This window comes from Montipora capricornis, chromosome 6 (assembly GCF_036669925.1).
Source record: "Montipora capricornis isolate CH-2021 chromosome 6, ASM3666992v2, whole genome shotgun sequence".
Lineage (NCBI taxonomy): Eukaryota > Metazoa > Cnidaria > Anthozoa > Scleractinia > Acroporidae > Montipora > Montipora capricornis.
In genome coordinates this window covers 20,440,643-20,461,991 of record NC_090888.1, presented here as the reverse complement: position 1 = coordinate 20,461,991, position 21,349 = coordinate 20,440,643, and the positions used below count along the sequence as shown (strand labels likewise).

The 21,349-nt window shown below is 40.7% G+C and overlaps 1 protein-coding gene and 2 pseudogenes across 1 annotated transcript; all 3 read left to right on the top strand.

Annotated features, from left to right (window-relative positions):
- Nucleotides 1-778: 778 nt before the first annotated feature.
- On the top strand, nt 779-1,332 carry LOC138054554 (uncharacterized; annotated as a pseudogene).
- Nucleotides 1,333-6,690: 5,358 nt separating this feature from the next.
- LOC138050333 (adenosine receptor A2a-like) lies at nt 6,691-7,816 on the top strand. Its single transcript, XM_068896689.1, has one exon. It carries the CDS (start codon nt 6,941-6,943, stop codon nt 7,814-7,816), a length of 876 nt encoding a protein of 291 aa, XP_068752790.1. The 5' UTR covers nt 6,691-6,940.
- A 755-nt stretch (nt 7,817-8,571) lies between these two features.
- On the top strand, nt 8,572-9,478 carry LOC138053368 (adenosine receptor A2a-like; annotated as a pseudogene).
- Nucleotides 9,479-21,349: the final 11,871 nt, after the last annotated feature.

Sequence of the window (21,349 nt, the reverse complement as noted above, 5' to 3'; positions counted from 1 at the left end):
CTCCGTTCTATTGCTGTTAAGCTCACCATATTTCAAGAATTTCTGGTGTTTTAAGACAAAAGACGCACAGCGATGCGCAGTACCCAGAGTTGACAGAATAGAATTGGTCGCAAAGTGCTTGAATTTCCGCCGGTAAGGTAAATCCAACCCCAAATTGCAATCAACACTTATCTCCCCGGTTAGAAGAGAGAGCCTGGGAACAAGGCTGTGTAGTGTGTAGTTTAGATGTTCAGCGGTTAATTTTTGAGAACGTCGATAAAATTCACCCAAAGAAATTGTAATTATTTGGCTCGAAAATATCACCTGACTTGTGCGTTTTCAATGGATGACTAAATGAACTAAAACCCTTCGTACTACCGGATGTGAAGTGACCGCTTCCGCTTGATTAGACTGTAAAGCCATGCAAAATAGAGTGTTTTCAAGTGAAGTCACGGCGGCCATATTGGTAAAACTAGAGACCTTAAGTAACCACTGGAGGCGGCCGGGAAGAGGCGGCGAGGGCCGCGATGGAATGGGTCGAGGCCGCCACCTTTTCGTGCAAAATTAGAAAGTTAATCTGCGAAGCGGCCGCTGTTCTGTTTTGGTTGTTTTTTTCAATAGCTCAGTTTATCTTTTAGTTACATTGATGGTAGCCTTTCGAGAAACCCGAGACCTTTTAGCTGTAGCATGCTTGGACGATATTATAGATGAGGATGAGTTTATTTTGTTGTATGATTTGAACTCCTCCAAAAATCTCGACTTTCCTTACGACGATTACGGAAGATTCGACTTTGAGGAGATGGACGATTCAGAGTGTTTAGCTGAATTTCGAGTGAAGAACCGCGACATTCCTGCTCTAGCTGCTGCCTTGCAAATACCAGATGAATTTGTTTGTCCACAACAATCAGTCGCCGATGGCCAAGAACGGCTTTGAATGTTGGTACGACGACTTGCTTATCCTTCTAGGTACTCGGATATGATAGCGCACTTTGGACGACCGATTCCTGTCCTTAGTATGGTAACAAATACAGTACTAGAGTACATTTATAACACCCACAGTCAAAGGATACTACAGTACAACCAAACCATTCTGCAGCTAGCACAGCTTCAGAATTATGCTGATGCTGTCTCATTAAAGGGGGCAGCGTTGAACAATTGCTTCAGCTTCATCGACGGGACAGTTACACTGATCTGTAGACCCGGGGAGTATCAACGCACTGTTTACAATGGGCATAGGCGTGTTCAGGCTATAAAGTTTCAGTCCATTGCCCTTCCCAATGGACTCATTGCAAACATGTATCGGCCAGTTAGTAAGTCAATCAGAAAATGAATTAGTAGGAAAGAAATAAATGAACTTCCTCATACCCCTTCCCCGGCCATTCCTGACAAGCACACCGAAATATCACAACAGCACGATACAGTTGAACATCGATCACAAGATTTTCTCATGCCTTGTATCGATAGAAAGTAAGTTTCATTACTAAAAATATTCTCCATGAAATTAACACATGCCATGGCCCTTAAAGTGGTACTATGATCAAAAAATTATTTCCTTTGTTTCTTCAGATTTTGAAAGCGTTTTCGCTTAACACCTCACTGGCAAAATTTTGAGCTTTGAGTTTTATCCAAAAGCTATTTATTTTGAGTTCAAAGTTTGAATTTCACGCTCCGCCATTTCTCAAGTTCACAACTGACCGATTGGACTTCAGAGGGTTGGATCTAGAGAAAATGACGTCATTTACTCACTAGCTTAAAATTTTAGCGTGTAAAGGCATTTTATTATGGTTTAAAAGTCTGAAAGCCCGAAATTCCCGTGCTGCATATTAACTCAGCCGCGTACACACGCATTGCATTCTTAAACTAGCGAGTCTGTGACGTCATTTTCTACTCGACCCAGCTCTCTCAATGCAAGATTTTAAAGTTTGTAATGGCAGACCAATAAATAAGAAATTTTCAGGTAAAAAAAACAGGTGTCTTTTTTAAAATCAGAGCTTAAAACTTGGATCAGTTAGTGTTTAGTTAACATAGTTTTGAAATCCAAAGGAAAAAAGGAATTGATTTTTGGGTCGTTGTACCACTTAAACCTCGAACAAGGAATCTAGTTTTGTCTTTCCTTGGCTCAAAAGTATGAATTTATAGATAAACTGTTATAATGAAATGTCCTTATTTTTAGAGGGTGCACGACATGATTCAGGGATGCTTGCAGCGTCCAGACTACTACCTCTCTTGGATCGTCATGCTGTGTCACCAGTAGGCCTGCCTATGTGCATTTATGGCGAACCCGCCTATCCAATCAGAGCCAACCTGATTTCCCTGTACAGAAATGTAATGCTGACTCCCCAGATAGAGGCCTTCCGTACTTGAATGAGCCAAGTCCGAGAAGCTGTAGAGTGGCTTTTCAATGATGCTGCGAAAGCTTTTAAGTTTATAGATTTCAAAAGAAATTTGAAGATAGGGTTGAGTTGTGTCGGCAAAATGTATCTGGTTTGAGCACAGGAGACCCAAGCTCACGATGCGAGTAGTTATTATCCTTATAATCTTTCTGCGAACGTTCAGCGAGTGAAACATGACATGTTTGCCGCCGACATCTACTACTACATAACGACCGAGTTTGATTACGCGAAACGTGACCCTCGCCATGCAGCATATGGAAGTGTTGTGTTACAGCGCTTTGAATTTTTGAAAGTTTGTATGGGAAAAACGGTAATCGGCATTTAAGCCTAAATTTTGATATTTTTGCAATAAAAATGACTCACACCGAAGGTACCGAACAAACATACTTTCCACAATAAACACTAATGTTTTTAGGGATATAACCCATTTTTCCCAATTTTTTTTCCCGTAACAACCCAACAAACCAGGGCAGAGAACATGCTTTTTGGATAGCTCTTTTCGAGCTATTCAAAAAGCATGTTACACAACATTCCATCTTCGAGTCTTCTGTATTCCGCGATGGGGCTATCTATATACCCTTCATCGCCTGGGTATACCAATATTTTTACAGCCTTAAAAGGGCCATAACTTCAGAAAACGGCAGATCACTAGAGTGCTTGACGATTAAAGCAAAAGACGGCGCTTTTTTGCATTATGGAAACGGCACAGAATCCTTGCTGTTGACTAGTGACTTCACCTAGCAGAAATACCCAGCATCAAAAAAGAAGGCAGTTCACTCCTTCATAGTAACATTATTAAACGCCCAAGAGGTATGCCTTTTTTTTTCTTTTTTTTTCCTTTTTTTATTTTTCTTTCTCCTTTCACTAGGCTCGTTTAATTACGTTCCAGCCTCCACCTCAAAACGCAATTCACGGCGGAGGATGATGGCTGCTTTGATTCCTCTACTACAACTACCTGTCGCACTTGCAAGTGTGGCTTCTAATAATCATCACTTAAATTACACCGCTTCATCTTCACTCGGTACTACGCAATTTTATACACAAAGCTTCAAGGGGTTATAAATTTTTATAAGGGAATGGTTGGACATCAGTCGCCCAATAGTCATTACGGTCGTGTGTTTTTGTTTTCACATGACGGTTTGTCCAAATGTGTGATGTGATTAGCTGAACGCATTCAGGCGAATCACGCGGGAAAGCCTACGTCTTGCGTGACACGACAAAAATAGCCTTCGAGGAGACTACAAGTAATGATGAAGTTGGGGTGTAGAACAAATGTTCTTGTTGGCCCTTTACTTATGTGCATTTTGAACATATCTGTTACACTTCTTATGCCAATTTTCTTTTGTTTGAAGTATCAGATGTTAATATAAACCAGGAAAGGGAAACCGTGCCAGAAGTAACGCTAAACACTTGACATTTCACATAAAACGTTGCTTGGGCTTCACAAGTTCTCGAAATTGTTCAAGGCTTACATGAGGCCTTCCAAGGGTTTTTGGCGACAAGCTACATCTCTCCAAAATTGCAAAAAAAATGTACCGACAATCTTGTTCAAGAACACCGACAGCCGACAGAACCTAACGGGAAAAAAAAGCGACAATTTGCGACAGCGACAATCTATTTTTAATTTAGACAAAGCGACATCTTTTCTCTTTTTTTGTCTTAATCATCTTAAACAAACCAATAATGATTCAACACTTGACACACTTGTCATGCAGTGAACGTCTTATGTCTCTTCTTACCTTTCGTGGTACAAAAGTCGACACGTAGTCACGTCAGTCACACGCTTGTCACGATCGTGTCGCTTGTGTGCCATGGTCGTTTGTGTCAGAGTTCGATTCTCTGTAACTCGGTGGCTTTTATTGGGTCTGTACGGCTTTTCTGGCGCTTTTTGTTAAGGTGGAGTACGTGAAATGGGGAAACTGAAAAAAAAAATCGCACAGCAAGTGCACTACGTACGATTGGTGCAATGTTGCTTCAGACATTAAACTTAAAAACAAAATAATATTGCAATGCTGGTTGTACGGCTGTGAGAACATATATTTTTGATTTACCAAATCATTTAACTCCCTGAATAAGTCAGGCCGTGCCTGACGCCATATTGGTAAATCAAAACAACATATATCCTCACAGCCGTACAACTAGCCTTGCAGCATTGTTTTGTTTTCAATCAACAAATTATTTGCTGGTTAGACCTCCCAAGATCCGGCGCTTCCACTTTGTTCAGCTGGCCCTTGCATGAAAAAAATATCAAACTTAAGTCGCACTAGACTGCGAGAAGTCCCTTCATAAATCAGTCTGAGGCCGTCGTGTTTCGGCAGCCTTTTCCAAGGGTAAAGGGTAACAGGTAAAGGGTAAAGGGTTAGTATTTATCTTACAAAATTTATCATTTTAATTTCTTTAATTTTCAACAACCTGACCCGTGACTCAAGAATTACCACAAGCGATATTACCCTGTTGCTCTCATCTCGTCTTCGTTTTTCAAGTTCCTTGAAAGTTATCACAAAACTCACATATAGTGGGAGGTGACAACAATTTACTTACAGTTACTACGACTCGGTAATCCGGCTAAAGAACAACGCAAGTTATGAAGTAAAGTCAAAGCGGTTTCTGTTTGAGTCTCGTATAAGTGCTGAAACACAGCCAATTTACAAGGTCACTCAGAAATCACGAAGCAAATTAATGCATCGAGCGATGAACGACAGTTTTTATTGCACACTAGCGTGAGATTTCAGTAGGCAGTCACCAAGCTGTACAAATCTTAGTCAATTCCAAATTCACTTTAGATACTTGAGTAAAAACCTCTGTCCATCTCACTTTGTCAAAAAAGGTTTTCAAAGAACACAACATAGTCTATAACACAGATACAGTGGACCAGTCAGAAATCATTGCTTTCACTTCATCCCCTGTTCTCTCTGAAAAGTTTTCCCTACACAGAAAAATTAATTATGAGCGCCAGATATTATTCGAGAAATAAATGTCATTTCATGTGATTTCATTTTACTCACTTACCCCAAGAATAAACAAAGGGCATGTTCTACTGAGAAACTTGGGGATGCGTTCGTTTGGAAATCCGTTTTCAAAATCGCGATCCTTGTGATTTTCATTGGAACGCAAAATCCTAAAACGGAATTATTTGCGGATTTTATTAATTAATTGCACTCATTCTCGAGATTTCATTAGCAAACCATTTTTGGATTTTGTGTTCAATTGCAATGCTGAAAGATCCGAGTCTTAATTTCTACATGCAAATTTTCGTAGAAAACGGATCCACAAAGTACAAGCGAGACAGAAAATATCAGTTTGCCGTTTTTGCCCCATTCGTGGGATTTAGTCTGCTATGCTCGCCTACATAGGGCTCCAATAAAAGATTAACCATGAACACAGCAATTTCTTGTACCATGCAATCGAGTTCTCGCCATTTCAACAGGGTGTAATAGGAATTAATGGCGGCGCCAGGCACTTCAGCAAAAAGGTTGGTTCAAAATGTTACCCTTTACCATTTACCCGTTACCCGTTACCCTTGGAAAAGCACTGCCGGTGGTGTTTGTACCCTTTACCCTTGGAAAAGCACTGCTGGTGGTGTTTTGTGACGCAAACAAATAAAATAAGATGACTCGTTGCTGTAACCGACGCGTTCAGAATCAACAAACCTGCTAACCTGATTAGTTAAAATGATATAACAGATGGTTCCGCCTTTTTCATTGCTAATGTAAATGAACACTCAAATAACTACAATAACGACGAAGGAATGTTTATGTGCATGTCAAGTTCGATCAACTTTTCGGAAAGGAAACCGCTCAAAAACTACTGTATTTATTTTTAAGCAGGAAAGCAGGAGCCCATGAGTAGGAGCTTGCCTCTCTCATGGGAGATCTACACAGCGCTGATTGATTCATAAGTAACCCGCACGTGATTTCCAGATGACAGTTTCTTAACAAAGGGAAAGGAATATGAGGTTCGTTTCTGCAGCCACTCGTGGGGAAGGAAAGCGTGATGAATCCCTAAGAGAGTCTGCGTGGGAGGCTATCTAGTCATTTGAGTTATTAGAATCTAAAGTGGTTGATCTTCTGTTAAAAACAAGGAAGTTTTACGGGCGGTTACTCTTTTAATAACATGGATGTCAAATTACTCCTTATTTTTGGCGCAAAATTTCAGCGTTAATTAATGACTTCACATGTGAAATTACAATGCTGCCATGGTAACTTTTCCTACAGTGGCAAAATGGCATCTTATGAACGTAATATATTTGTCACCCATGATATTTAATAGCTAATCAAATGGTCTACTCACGAAATTAGGTAATAATTTCACGCGCGTTTTGTCCAAAAGCAAATAATTTCCCGAACTTTATATTCCCTAATTTCACTTGTCACCATTTGATTATCGATACAAATTAAAAGAAAAATTACAGGACGCAAAAATTAAGCTCGTTTAGGGAACATTCTAGCGAAAAACCGACAGCGACATTTATCTCTAGCCAAATAGGCGACAGGTGGGCTGGAAAATGAGCGACATCAGAACCTCCCTTGGAAGGCCTCTTACATTGCAGTGCATTATTTCCGGAGAAAATGTCTCTTCTCGGCAAATATCCGTGTGATAACACGACAGCTCCAACGTATGTATCCTTTGCAACAACTTCCTGCACAACGTTGATTACGGCCGTGGCTACAGTTGGAAACATCCTGGTGATTCTTGCAGTTTACCTAAACCCAAACAAAGACTTGAGATCGCCGTTCAACTATTTCGTAGCCAATCTGAGTTTTGCTGATCTTATGGTTGGTGTAGTCACTGCTCCTCTGGCCATAGACTTTTACATCATGGAAGGACTCGGAATGGTAAACGATCGTCTTAAAGACCCAATGCGTACTACTTACTTCATTTCTTGCACCGCTTCGCTTCTCAGCTTAACCGCCTTAGCACTGGAGCGTTATGTAGCAATTACATATCCTCTCATCTACAGAACCAAGCTAAACCCAACCCGTGCATTGCTTGTATCGATGGTTGTCTGGATTATTTCAATTTTGCTCTCCTTGCTTTACTACGTTGTTGGATACAACCGATATCGATTTATATTCGCTTCCACAGCTGTGGGTACAGCCTTTCTGGTGTTGATGTTCACAAACGCAAAAATTTTCAAGTATTTGCGATTTCAAGTCAAACAATGGGATGATTTGCACGACAGCTCATTAGAGAGCTTGGCGAAGAAACGAGCGATGGAGCGGGAAAAGAAAATAACAAAGACGCTCGTTATTGTCCTAATGCTATTCTTATCTTGTTATTTGCCGTCGTGTGTTTGCATTTATATCATAAACTTCTGTACCGACTGCAATTGTGAGTTCATCCACTGGGTGAGGGATATCCAGTTTGTGTTGGTCATGGCAAATTCGGGAGTGAATCCCTTTGTCTATGCCTGGAGACTTTCAAAACTTCCGAAAGTCTTTTAAGAGTATCTTAACGTGTCGAGCATGCTCAAGACGGTGAGGCCCATTTCTCTTAAAATTCAGTAGTCAATGGCGATACAACATATACAACAAGAGGACATCAGAATAACCTAGTAGAAATTAGTTTAGAAGAAAATAAGTGACCTATGAAAACAATATTCTTGGCTAAATGTGAACTGGCAAAAACATCCGGTCGAGGTCGTCTCAGAAGGAAGATAATTAGTTTGCATGAATAAGTAAAGTAAAGATGTGATCCTTGCAGTTATGGACGCAAATTTAGCAATTGCGTAGAGAAGCCTGAAAAATTCAGGATTTCAACGGAGTTTCAACCCTTGACCTCGCGATACCGGTGCTACGCTCTAACCAACTGAGCTTTGAAGCCACTGACGTCGGGAGCTTGTCACTTGTGTCTACCAACGCCAGTGGCTTCATAGCTCAGTTGGTTAGAGTCTTTAACCGTTATCGCGAGGTCACGGGTTTAAACCCCGATGAAATTCTGAAATTTTTAGGGTACTAAAATCGCGTGCCAAAACTGCGAGGATCATAACTTTACTTGATCTCATATTCGCAGTTCAGTAAGGTGGAACCCTTCTCTACGGGACACCCGTATATAGCGGACTGTTTAGTATGTCCCGGCCAAAGCGACCTTTTTTTTTTCCTAAAATTTACCCGCTTATTACGGACACCGGTTAATACTGACAACGGACAATTGTGTGTGTCCCGAGTCCACTTATGTCCAGAAATGCACACGATGACAAAAATGGCAGATTTGGCGAAAGAGCTGCACGGTTGACACATTGATTACATACCCTCTCATCTACAGAACCAAGCTAAACCCAACCCGGGCATTCCTAGTACCGGTGGTAGTGTGGATTTTATCGATTTTGATATCCATGCTTTACTTCGTTGTTGGATACAACCGATATCGATTCATATTCGCTACCACAGCCGTAGGTACAACCTTTCTGGTGTTGATGTTCACAAACGCAAAAATTTTCAAGTATTTGCGATTTCAAGCCAAACAATGGGATGATTTTCACGACAGTTCCAAAGAGGGCTTGGTGAAGAAACGAGCCATGGAGTGGGAAAAGAAAGTAACAAAGACCCTCGTTATTGTTATAGTGCTATTCTTATCTTGTTATTTGCTGTCGTGTGTTTGCATTTATATCATAAACTTCTGTACTGATTGCAATTGCGAGTTCATCATATCCAGTTTGTGTTGGTCATGGCAAAATCGGGAGTGAATCCCTTTGTCTATGCTTGGAGACTTCAAAACTTCCGGAAGTCTTTTAAGAGTATCTTAAGATGTCGAGCATGACCAGGGTGGGTAAGGTCCATTAATTTCCGCTAAAATTCAGTCATCGATGGCAATTACAGATGCAACAAGAGGACATGGACAGATAATAACTAGATAAAAATTAGTTTAGAGGAAAATAAGTGACCTTTGCGTAAAGTATCCTTGACTAAATGTGAACCGGCAAAAAACATCAGGTTATGGTCGTCTCAGAAGGAAGATAATATTAGTTTGCATGAATAAGTCAGTTGTAAATGTTGCTGATAAATGCATTTAAGACATTTACAAGATATATAGGTGGCTACATTTGACGATCGAACGACTTGTCAAGGCTTCTCATAAGAGAAACAAAATATTATTATGAATGCGAATATTGTCATTGTATTTGTAGCTTTAAATCGTAATACCACATAAATGAGTTGACACATTTATCATCGACCTCCGTAAAACAAATTCGAAAGCTGAAGTCTCGAGCTTCAGCGCTTCGTTAGTATCGGAAGGTCAAACACTCGTCAGTGACAAAAGGAAAGAAACTTTATTAAGTCTTCTAGCGCGGCGTGGAGAACTAATTGGGAACCCAGTAAGCTGAGTAAAACTCACTACGGAGTGGAGAGCCAACAAACTCAACCCACATATGACGCCGAGTCTGGGAATCGAACCTTAATTGGCTAGTGGTGGGAAGCGAGTGTGCACACACTGCTTCATCCCTGCACCCCCAACAAAAGGCTGTAACGCTCCGAACCTTACACTTTCGATAATTTTTTACTGTGGTTAATTAACCATATCAACTCAGTCGATGCATAAAAACCCTTTGTAGCACCACCGACGCAGTACCATTTCCTTTTTTTGTCCTTTTTTTTTACTTTTCAATCGACCGTAAAACGGTCATCGAAAACCCTCTGTTCTATTGTTGTTAAGCTCACCATGTTTCAAGAATTGCTAATGAACTATTTTTTAAAGACTACAATATATAAATTTTACACATTTCCCCTCATACGCATGGTGATTATACTATCAATTGGCTGCTTGCGGGTTTAATAAGGCCTTATATATCGTGATATCACACATTGTCTTGACCTGAACTATCCACGCAGGGTAGACATGCATCGTTTACAACGAAAAAAATTCGGTTTGGTACACCCTTAGATCCTCCAATCCCTTTCAAAAGCATCGAGTTCAGGGTGCAGAACAATTTCACCGATATTGCGGATAAAGAATTAGACAGACAGATACAGCAGACCCTTGATTTAACGCCCTATAGTGGGGAAACCTATGTTAGAAGTAGTCTCAAAGGTAGGGGTATAAATGTTCAACAGTTCAGAATCAGAGAAAGCTTGAAGAGGATAGACGGTATAGGCAGAGCCGTGAGACGTCGGTATGCGATCTGTCGAAGAGCCTATAATGTTACTGGTCCAAATCATCTTTGGCACATCGATCCAAACCATAAACTAATCTCATGGAGATTAGTCAACCATGGAGGCATCGATGGCTTCTGCAGAGCCATAGTATACACTTTATTTCGCCTCACATACACGGGTTTTTTTTTGAAAAGGCGATGTAAAATAACCCCAGTAATCCCTTCCTGACCTGGTGCAAGCGTTGGCTTAACAAGCTTATTATGGACTGACATAAGGATTTCTATGTCCACAAGGCGAGGTATGGTTTCCCCAAACGCCTCCATGATGGTGGTCTCAGCTTGTACTTCGTTCATGGCTTTATAAAACTGGCATACATTGAGAACATGTCTGCGCTCTGTCAATGCGACTCTTCTACCGTGTCGCGGCACAGCATTGACTGATGGGCCATGTAATAAGATTAAATTGCACAGGAATGCAGTGTTTTCTTCGGTTTCGATTTCGGCCTTGACTTATTTGTCCTGCCGGGAAGTACCAAGTCGTTTATTTTCATGTTTGCAATTCTTCTAAAATGCGTGGAACTTGCAGAACTTAAATTTGGATTGATGCTCGAGCTTGGATTACCTTGTCTACCTTGCGAGCGTCGAAAAACACGGGACACTTCAGCACTAACATTCGATTGATTTGGCTGAGACATTTGTTCCGTTAATTCTCGAAGTTCCCCAAGAAGATGACGGAGTTGCTGTTCTGATTGCTGCGCCATTTTGACACGGCGACAGGAGAGATAATCTCGCCAAAATACTCTCCGCTGACTGCTTAGGCCTTCCGGCTCAGAAAAAAAAAAGACTAATCGATATTCTCGAATGGTGATTTTTTTTTCTCAGACAACTACTATACAATTACTATAAATCTCGTATGGCAGTTTTTCGTTTTCGATTGGTAATTATGATCTCGCATGACAGTTTTTCATTCTCGTATAGTAATTTCAATTTCTCAAACAGTGATTTTCCAATCTCCCGTAGTGATTTTCCAATTTCACATAGTGATTTCTCAATCTCACACATTGATTACTGAAACTCGATAGGTGATTTTTGAACTAATACCACTTTTGTCATGTTTGGCTTGCCATAGTTAACAATTGCAAAGCAAACTCACACATAGCTGAGCAAACAAAAGAATTGCCTGTCAGACGAAAATCAGGATATTTAGAATATGTATACGGAGCGGCATGGATGGTGCGCTGGTGAGAACACTCACGTCCCACCATTCACTACTTACACAATCTCATAATACACCTCTATTAGCCCCCAAAACTTTTCCATAACCGTTGTTTGCAATTTCTCCTTGGACATGAAAATGTCCCAAGGGAAGTCGAAAACAATCCTTATGCAGATCTTTTTTCCCTTTTTGTTTTTGTTTTTTATTGGGGGGGAGGGGGGAGGGGGAAAGGGGGTTAAAATGGTGTATTCTGGGATTTGTGCAAGTAGTGAATCGTGCCCGGGTCCGATTCCCAGAAGTGGGTTTCTTGGCTCCCTACTCTGCTCCGAGAGACTTTTCCCCCTGGTGCTCCTGTTTTCCCCTCCTCCTTATGCTTTCGTTTCTAGATCGCGCCGAAACAATAAAATAATTCAGCTCCTAGAGACGGTTTTCTCAGAACTCACAAGTCTGCAATGGCTGTAAGTCTATTGTACCAAAACATTCCATTATTTGTTTATAATACTTTTAGCAAAATTTTCTTTACCACTCTCAGTAGTTAGTGGACTCCTTTGAAGACAACTTGGATTCATTGTATCGCTCGATCTTGTCGAATTCCAATTAAGAAATACCGTGGTCGGCGAACGCTGTGATTTAAAATGGAATATAAGCCCAATTGCAACACATATGAAACAAACAAACACACAATCTACGTTTTAAAAAGAGTCTATTTGAATTGATTTGATATAAAAACAATTTCCCTCATTAGCGCCTCAGAGCTAAATACATGTACACTGAGTCAAAACTAGAATAAAGTTCATCATTACGGATCCGAAAAAAGTGTTGTACGGTGTGTTGTCTAGATTAGTCGCCTTAACTTCGATTCTGTTTGCGCTGCTAAGTTTCAGTGCAATAATATTCACAGCTGAAAGTTTAAGCGATATTGCTTGGAGTTCGAAATACCAGGTGTTATCTACCTTCTTTAGCAACAAACGACTTGCATCCCTTGACGGTTGTGCAAATGCTTGTCCAATTTTTTTTTTTTTTGGTTAATTAAATTTGAGCATTTATTTGTTTAACAATTCACCAACCATTATAAAACTAATAGGATGGCAGGATCGTAGTTAGGGGAAACTCAATATTTCCTTTCTAAGACTACCCTCAACGCGCATGAAAAATCAAATCAAAATTGTGCGCAAGTAACAAACTAACTGTGATATCTTGGAAAGCCATTTGCCTTTAGAATTTTTTTTCCTACGGGGAAAAAAAGGCGGGAGTTCTTGAAACCGTATATTTCGGGGATGATTCACCTGCCACGATTGCATCATAGTAGAGGGTCTCCCCTTTACAGTGTGTGAACTGTCTTTCATTTCATTAATGTTACTTAAATTTCTTAAGTAAATGTGTTACGTGTGTAAACAGCAGTCCTTCCGTTACTCTAATAAAAAAAAGCTGCCTGTAAGTTGCTCTGCTCGTGACTTTCGAGTTTCAAGGGTGCCTCCATGTTCTTCATCCTCGATGTAATGCAACGTAACATAGATTTAACATCGTCACAAACTTACTGTGGGGTAATTTATACCAGCACAGAAGAGAACTACCGGCATGAAGTATGATAAGCGAGCCTCAACACGATACTTTTGCTTGGGAAATGAGATATTATTTGGAGTAAAAAGGATGAGCACTGAGTTTGACGTCACATGATCTACAAAGCTCTAAGTGTATATGAATACTTTCCTTTTGTCTTCAGTTAACCATAAGGTTGCTAACAAAGATGTTTTTTTTTAATTTTTTTTTTCCAGAGCGGAAAAGATTAACATTACGTTCTTGAAGAAACAGCGACAACATGACACAATGACAAGTTGTTTGTATATACAAAGCTAAAATAGCTAAAAGTACGTGAAATGGAAAAACTGAAAAAAAAAATTGCACAGCAAGCGCGCTACGTACGATTGGTGCAATGTTGCTTCAGACATCAAACTTAAAAACAAAATAATACTGCAATGCTGGTTGTACGGCGGTGAGAATATATATATTTGATTTACCAAATCATTTAACTCCCTGAAGAAGTCAGGCCTTGCCTGACGCCATATTGGTAAATAAAAAAAAAAAACATACATCCTCACAGCCGTACAACTAACCTTGCAGCATTATTTTGTTTTTAATCAACAAATTATTTGCTGGTTAGACCTCCCAAGATCCGGCGCTTCCACTATGTTCAGCTGGCCCTTGCATAAATAAAAAAATATCAAACTTAAGTCGCACTAGACTTCGAGAAGTCCCTTCATAAATCAGTCAAGCGGCGCGCTTTTCTGAGGCCGTCGTGTTTCCGCAGCCTTTTCCAAGGGTAAAGGGTAACAGGTAACGAGTAAAGGGTAAAGGGTAAAGGGTAAAAGGTTAGTATTTATATTACAAAATTTAGCATTTTAATTTCTTTAATTTTCAACAACCTGACCCGTGACTCAAGAATTACCACAAGCGATATTACCTTGTTGCTCTCATTTCGTCTGCGTTTTTCAAGTTCCTTGAAAGTTATCACAAAATTCACATGTAGTTCAATTATACCCACTGGGAGGTGACAACAATTTACTTACATTTACTACGACTCGGTAATCTTAAGAACAACGCAAGTTATGAAGTAAAGACAAAGCGGTTTTCGTTTGAGTGTCGTATAAGTGCTGGAACACAGGCAATTTACAAGGTCACTCAGAACTCACGAAGCAAATTAATGCATCGAGCGATGAACGGCAGTTTTTATTGCTCACTAGCGCGAAAGTTCAATAGGCAATCACCAAGCTGTTCAAATCCAAGTCAATTCCAAATTCACTTTAGATGTTTGAGTAAAAACCTCAGTCCGTCTCACTTGTCAAAAAAGGTTTTCAAAGAACACAACATAGTCTATAACACAGATACAGTGGACCAGTCAGAAAACATTGCCTTCACTTCATCCCCTGTTCTTCCTGAAAAGTTTTCTCTACACAGAAAAATTAATTATGAGCACCAGATATTATTCGAGAAAAGAATGTCATTTCATGTCATGTCATTTCACTCACTTACCCCAAGAAAACAAAGTGTGTGTTCTACTGAGAAACTTAAGGGTGCGTTCGATTGGAAATCCGTTTTCAAAATCGCGATCCTTGTGATTTTCATTGGAACACAAAATCCTAAAACAGATTTAATTGCGGATTTTATTAATTAATTGCACTCATTCTCGAGATTTCAGTAGCAAACCATTTTTGGATTTTGTGTTCAATTGCAATGCTGAAAGATCCGAGTCTTAAGTTCTACATGCAGCATTTCGTAGAAAACGCATCCACAAAGTACAAGTGAGACAGAAAATATCAGTTTGCCCCTTTTGCACCATTCGTGGGATTTAGTCTGCTGTGCTCGGCTACATAGGAAGATTAATCATGAACACAGCAATTTCTTGTACCATGCAATTGAGTTCTCGCCATTTCAACAGGGTGTAATAGGAATTAATGGCGGCGCCAGACACTTCAGCGAAAAGGTTGGTTCAAAATGTTACCCTTTACCATTTACCCGTTACCCTTTACCCTTGGAAAAGCACTGCCGGTGGTGTTTTGTCCGGCAAACAAATAAAATGACTCATTGTTGTAACCGACGCGTTCAGAATCAACAAACCTGCTAATCTGATTAGTGAAAATGATATGACAGATGGTTCCGCCTTTTTCATTGCTAATGTAAACAAACACTCAAATAACTACAGTAACGGCGTGGGAATGTTTATGTGCATGTCGAGTTCAATACACTTTTTTGGAAAGGAAACCGCTCAAAAATTACTGTATTTACTTTTAATTTAAAGCGACACTCCGAAGAAGCCCGATAAAAAGAGCGGCAGGAAAGCAGGAGCCCACGAGTAGGAGCTTGCCTCTCTCATTCACGCCTTTATGAGTCAACCTTTGCGCCTATCTTTCTATTTTTTAAAACGCCACGAATTCCTCGGATCTGCTCACACTGTTTTAAAAGCCCAATCAGAGTAAAGTCATTGTCTAACGAAGACAAATAAAGCAGTAAAACTGTATTTAAATCATGCAAATTGATGTAAATTTATGTAAATGCGAGTCTCCTACTCAAGGGTTCGTTCTGAAAATAGGAAGACATGGGCAAAGATTGACTCAAAGATCTACTGCATATGGAAGCTCCTACTAATTGGCTCTTGTCAAGGACAAATTCTTGTTTAGAACGGACGACTCGTCAATCATAAAATCTTTAATGAGAAAACAGAGCTTTTTCTTCAGAAATAATTACTCAACACTTGTTTGAAGTCATTTCCTTTAACAAATTCCCTTCCTTCTCGAAGGCAGCTACTCTTAGATAATTGTTCGGCCGAATTTGATCTTCGGTGATGCTGAGACGAGGAACGATTACCACGATCGGATGGCGTTTAACGCAGATAGCTTCAAACGCTCATACTTCTTTTCTTTCAGTATGATGTCGATTAACAACCTCGTTCCAGGGTTCTGGGAAAAGAAGGGAGAGAGCCTGGGAACGTGGTTGGTCGCTTAAATCCATAATTTCCATTCCATGATTTAACGCCTCGTGGAAATGATCGATTTGGCTTGGTCCGCCATTTTGAAAAAAAAAAAAAAAAAGTCGAGACTGCGCAGAACGACCGAAAGTCCGTGAATCGCGAACTGTTGAATAGGCCATTTCCAAGTTCACGTCTTTCTCCTCTTCAAAGCGAGTCTAAGTGCGACGTTTTTGTGATGGTAATTAGTTCTACTTTGCATATGAATGAAAATTAGAAAATTAAACGAGCCTTACCTGTAAGGTGAAGTTTGATTGTGATTCTGCTAAATCCCTGATGACTCGGTGAGGGTTAACATGAGATCACACGTGCCGCCGTGGATAATTAGACTTTCAAAGGTTGTGGACACCGTTATCAAGATACAAATGAATACAGAGGAAAATGGAAGAACAAGCTAAGGGGCGGGAAGTAGAAAAAGTGTGAGGGAGGCATGTTAACCCTCACCGAGTCACCAGGGATTTGGCAGAATCACAATCAAACTTCACCTTACAGGTAAGGCTCGTTTAATTTTCTAATGCTACCAAATCCCGGTGATGTCACTTCCGGTTAACATGAGATTTTACAGCAATAAACGTGGACACAACTATTCCAATCCACAAAGCCAACTTATGGACCTGGCACAGCTCCAGCAAGGCTGTTTCTAGCAATAACGGGTTGGCTATAGAACTCCTGAAAAGCAGATTCTCGAGATCATTCGATGTGTTTCAGGATTTCGTCAGTTGGAATCACTTGCCTGCTCTCGATATAGCTGCTAATTTGGCGCTGTGAGCATTAAACCTTGCTGTATCTACTCCACTTGCTTACATAACAGCTTTAATTCATCGTCCATTTGCATTCGCACCAATGTGCTGATAAGGCACGTCATATGAAAGGAGGAGACGGCTACTGCCATGGTTACGAGACAAGCTGGGTTTTTACCAAGATAGCGTTCTAGAGAAGAGTAAATGGTTCTTTAGGGTACGTTAGGGTTCTTCCCAACAAAAAAATGACATGAGCATTTTCCCCAGGTCTGTCTTGCTTGACATGATCCTGTATGTAGGACATAATTAATAATCATGAGTTTCCTCTATGACATGGATCCTCAGAAAATGACAGTGTTTGACACCGCTGCCCATATGTTAAAGCTGGCGGTTAGAGGGTCAGTTCTTCCGAGACACAGCTTGCTCAGAGAATACAATAGTCCTATATACTCTAAGACAGGCATAAGATCTCATGTTACCTGATATCGAGAAGTAAGCTTGCAACAGTTGAACACACCCTACAGGTAGCGCACTATAAAAGGATGGTCAGTCACAGCGTAGTGACAACCAGAAAATTCAATCCCCTTAAGCAGCTTGCGAGTGCTGAGCAAGCTTTACTAATCGTCGAGTATGATAGTTGGTTAATATGAAAGGCATGGAGAAACGTTAACACGTTGTTCACACTCGGATGTAGTTGATCAGTTTTCTCTTGTAGACCAGATACACGCCATGCATTTGTGGATGTGAACATCTTACTGTTTTGCTGCCGCTAATTATTCAAGACGACATTCGCAAGTTAGCAACCTCGCCCGGAATGTTGCCCTAATGAACTGTCGCCTGACACCTTGCATGTCAGGGGTTGCCGTTCTGGGCTCAGAGGGTGAGCATCCCCATGAGAAAATGTAATTGTTAGTGAATTGTGACCAATTCGCAGGGAAAGCATCCACATATGATGCATTCATGTCTTGTTTCCAGGAAGTTTGATGGTTGATTCTACTTGCAAACAAGTCAATCTGGGGAACAACAAAATCCCATATATATGCAAGTAAATACCGCGATTCAGTTCCCACTATGATTCCATACTCAAAACGGCGCGATAGAGAATCTGCAGTTACATTAAACCGCACCGGTTGACGCGCAGCAGAAACGCCGACTATGCTTCTAAAAGGACGTATAATCAAATTTCCTTAGCAATTGTATTGCATTCCTTGTTCCTGCATCCCCGATGCCACTGATATAGGAAATAGCAGTCGTGTTGTAAGACATGTTCCTGATGCGCAGAATGGACACTGACCCGAGTAAGGACATAGTCCCCTGCCCCACAGAGGGCGGTTCAAGAATACTCAGTTTGAGTTTAGTGCATTGTGGCACCCCGACCCATGCGTGATGCATCCACTGTAAAAGCGATATTTAGGGAACAACGGCCAATAACCCGGAAACCTGTGGAGACTGAGATGACTCACCACTCTAACAGCACCAATGCTGTCAGCAGACAGAGGCATGTTTACAACGAAAAACTTTATGAGAGGTGTGCCAATTCTTTGTCCCATTCCAAGTGTCTATACTACAAAGGACCAAACTCCACCCCAGGGGAAGTAGACGCTAAGGTTCCTATCAGTGTGGCAACTTCATGGATTGAGAACTCCTGGGCGCACAAAGCTTAATGTTTAGATCATTGGCTAAGAAAGTTGACGAGATACAACAAATTGCTGAACTCAACTCCGTTGGCGTGATTTGCATAAATGAATCCTGGGTCTCATCGAATATCCCTGACAGCAGCATTCCTATTCCTGGTTACAAAGTGTTTCGTAAGGATCGTACGCGGCTTGTGGTGGTGGCGTGAGAATCTACTTATATCAGAGGATACCATGCAAGCACCTAGTATCCCGCGCCCAAGACGATGTAGAATCACTCTGGATGTCTATGCAACAGCATAGCTTGCCGAGACAAATCACATCGATTGTCTTAGCTGTCATATATCATTCTACCAGTAACCGGAACGGGAGAATGTGATTTCACAAGAGCATAATAAAGGGGTATTTAAACATGTTACTGTCCAGTCAACCAAACGCTTTGGTCATCATAACTGGCGATTTTAATCCCACTACAACTGGGTTAAAGGCTAAAGATATCACCCAAAGAAACCATCTAAAACAACTTGTGACTTTCAAGACTAGAGATTCTGGGACTTTAGATTGGTTTATGACCACAGAACAAAGTTGTTCACCATGTTTCAGCTTCCCAAAATAGCTTCATCGGACCATTATACCTTCTTGACAAAACCAATTATTTCGCTGAAACATAAACCGGTTATCAACAAAATAGAGTCACGTAATATGCGTGACAGTGCGTGGCGGACCCTCGGACGGTGGATGACAGAGAAGGACTGGAACATAGTTTTGTCTGCTACTACTGCGGAAGACAAGCTTGCGGTTTTTTTTTTCTGAAAGATCTAAACTCAGCTATTGACACATTCCTCCCACGGAAAGTAATCAAAAACACCCATCTGATAGGCCATGGATTGCGAAAAAGCTCAAGATCTGCAAGAGTCAAACGGCCTTTATTCGAGGTGGCAAAGTCTCCCTGTGCTATAAATTTCGGAGGAATAAGGTCCAGCGGGAAATCAGCAGCTAAACAGCACTACTATCATAGCAAAGTAGCCGAGGTGGATTCGGCCAATCTTAGTAAGTGGTGGAGGCAAATAAAGTCTCTTACTGGGTAAGATATCCAACAGGAGTGGTATCATCGATTTCTTGATGAAAGTAGGAACACCCAAGCATTAGCAAATAAGATTAATAACTTTTTTGTCAGTCTTACCGAACACTTTTCACCGCTAACACAGGCTAGACAACCAAGTTTTGTGCCACAGGAACATTTTGTCTTTAAAGATGAAGTTTACCGCTCCTTGTCAACGCTGTTGGACCGGATAACGTTCCAAAGTCCTCAAGGAATTTGCGCTAGAGGTAGCCAATGTCATTCAGGACATTTACAACCAAACACTGGAGAAAGGACATATCCCCGCGCTTCTTAAGTATCAATTGTCACGCCCATCCATCCCTAAGGTAACTTCTCCCAGGGAAATTGAAAGTGATCTTCGTCCAATGCCACTTAGATGTACGCTATCCAAGGTCATGGAAGGATTTGCATGCAACAGGCTATTACCCAAGGTTGACGGCTGCTTTACAAGTTACAGGCCATCTACGAGGGTACGAACAGCGGTGATGTCGGGCTCGAATATTCTATGCCGACTTCTCCAAGGGATTCAATCTTATTAATCACAATATCCCATGTGGCATATATTTATAAGAAAGCAAGAAAGAGGCTTTATTCGTTGCGGGTATTAAAGAGAGCCGGCGTGGATGAAATGTATCTAAACACTATAAGATCTGTGCTAGAATATGCCATTCCAGTATGGCAGGCAATCCCCGGGTATCTTTCAGACAAAACAGAATCTCTTCAAAAAAGAGTTTTGCACATAGTATTTCCTTACATAGATTATGGCGCTCTTTTAGCAGCAGGTCTGGACACTCTCGAACATAGGAGGAGTTGTCTTTGTGACAAATATATGAAGAGAAAACTGACCAATACCAGCCACCCTCTAAATGCGCTTCTGCCCCGCATCAGTAATACATGTCCATATTCCCTGAGAGCAGAGAAAAAAAGCATCCACTTCTTCAGGGACAGGAGAAACCAAGCTAAAAAGAACAGGGCAGTTTTTCATGTTCAGATACTTCCCCTAAATAAGCGCATTGATTTATATGTAGATAGTAATATTATTACAGTATGTATATACCAGTATTTAATCTTATGCTTGTAACTCGTTAATTTATTTTGTAGCCAACTACATGCGGTTTTTTTTAGCAGAGCTCCGCGCGCGACGAAATTAAGAAAATATGGTAACCCATCGATGTGAGAAAATCTGGTTTTATAGCCATGACGTCATCAACGTCCGTACGTACGTACGTACGTCCGTCCGCCCCTTCATGTATGCCAATGTGACCAGTACACGTAACCATATCACGGTCTAATTAAAGTTTAGAGCTCATCCAGGAGGCAATGCTGCATTTGACACTAACTAGTTTACAGCATACATCTTTGATATTGGACATCAATGTTATGGTCAACTCACTGGACGAAAAAATGGATTTACGAGGGTAACCAAAGTACAGCAAAAGTGTAGCAAATACCACATTTGCAGAAATTTGCTCAAATTTGCTGGAGAGCAAAGATTGATATTGCACTAGATTTGCCACCCATAGCAACGGTGGTAAATGCCACATTTGTTAAAGATTTGCTCCTGTGTGCAAAGGTAACATACTGATCAAATGTGGATGGAAATGTGTTTCTTTGCACTGTCTTTACACATTACGCAAATTAGCGCACAAATTTGGTTTTGCTCCTGTTGTA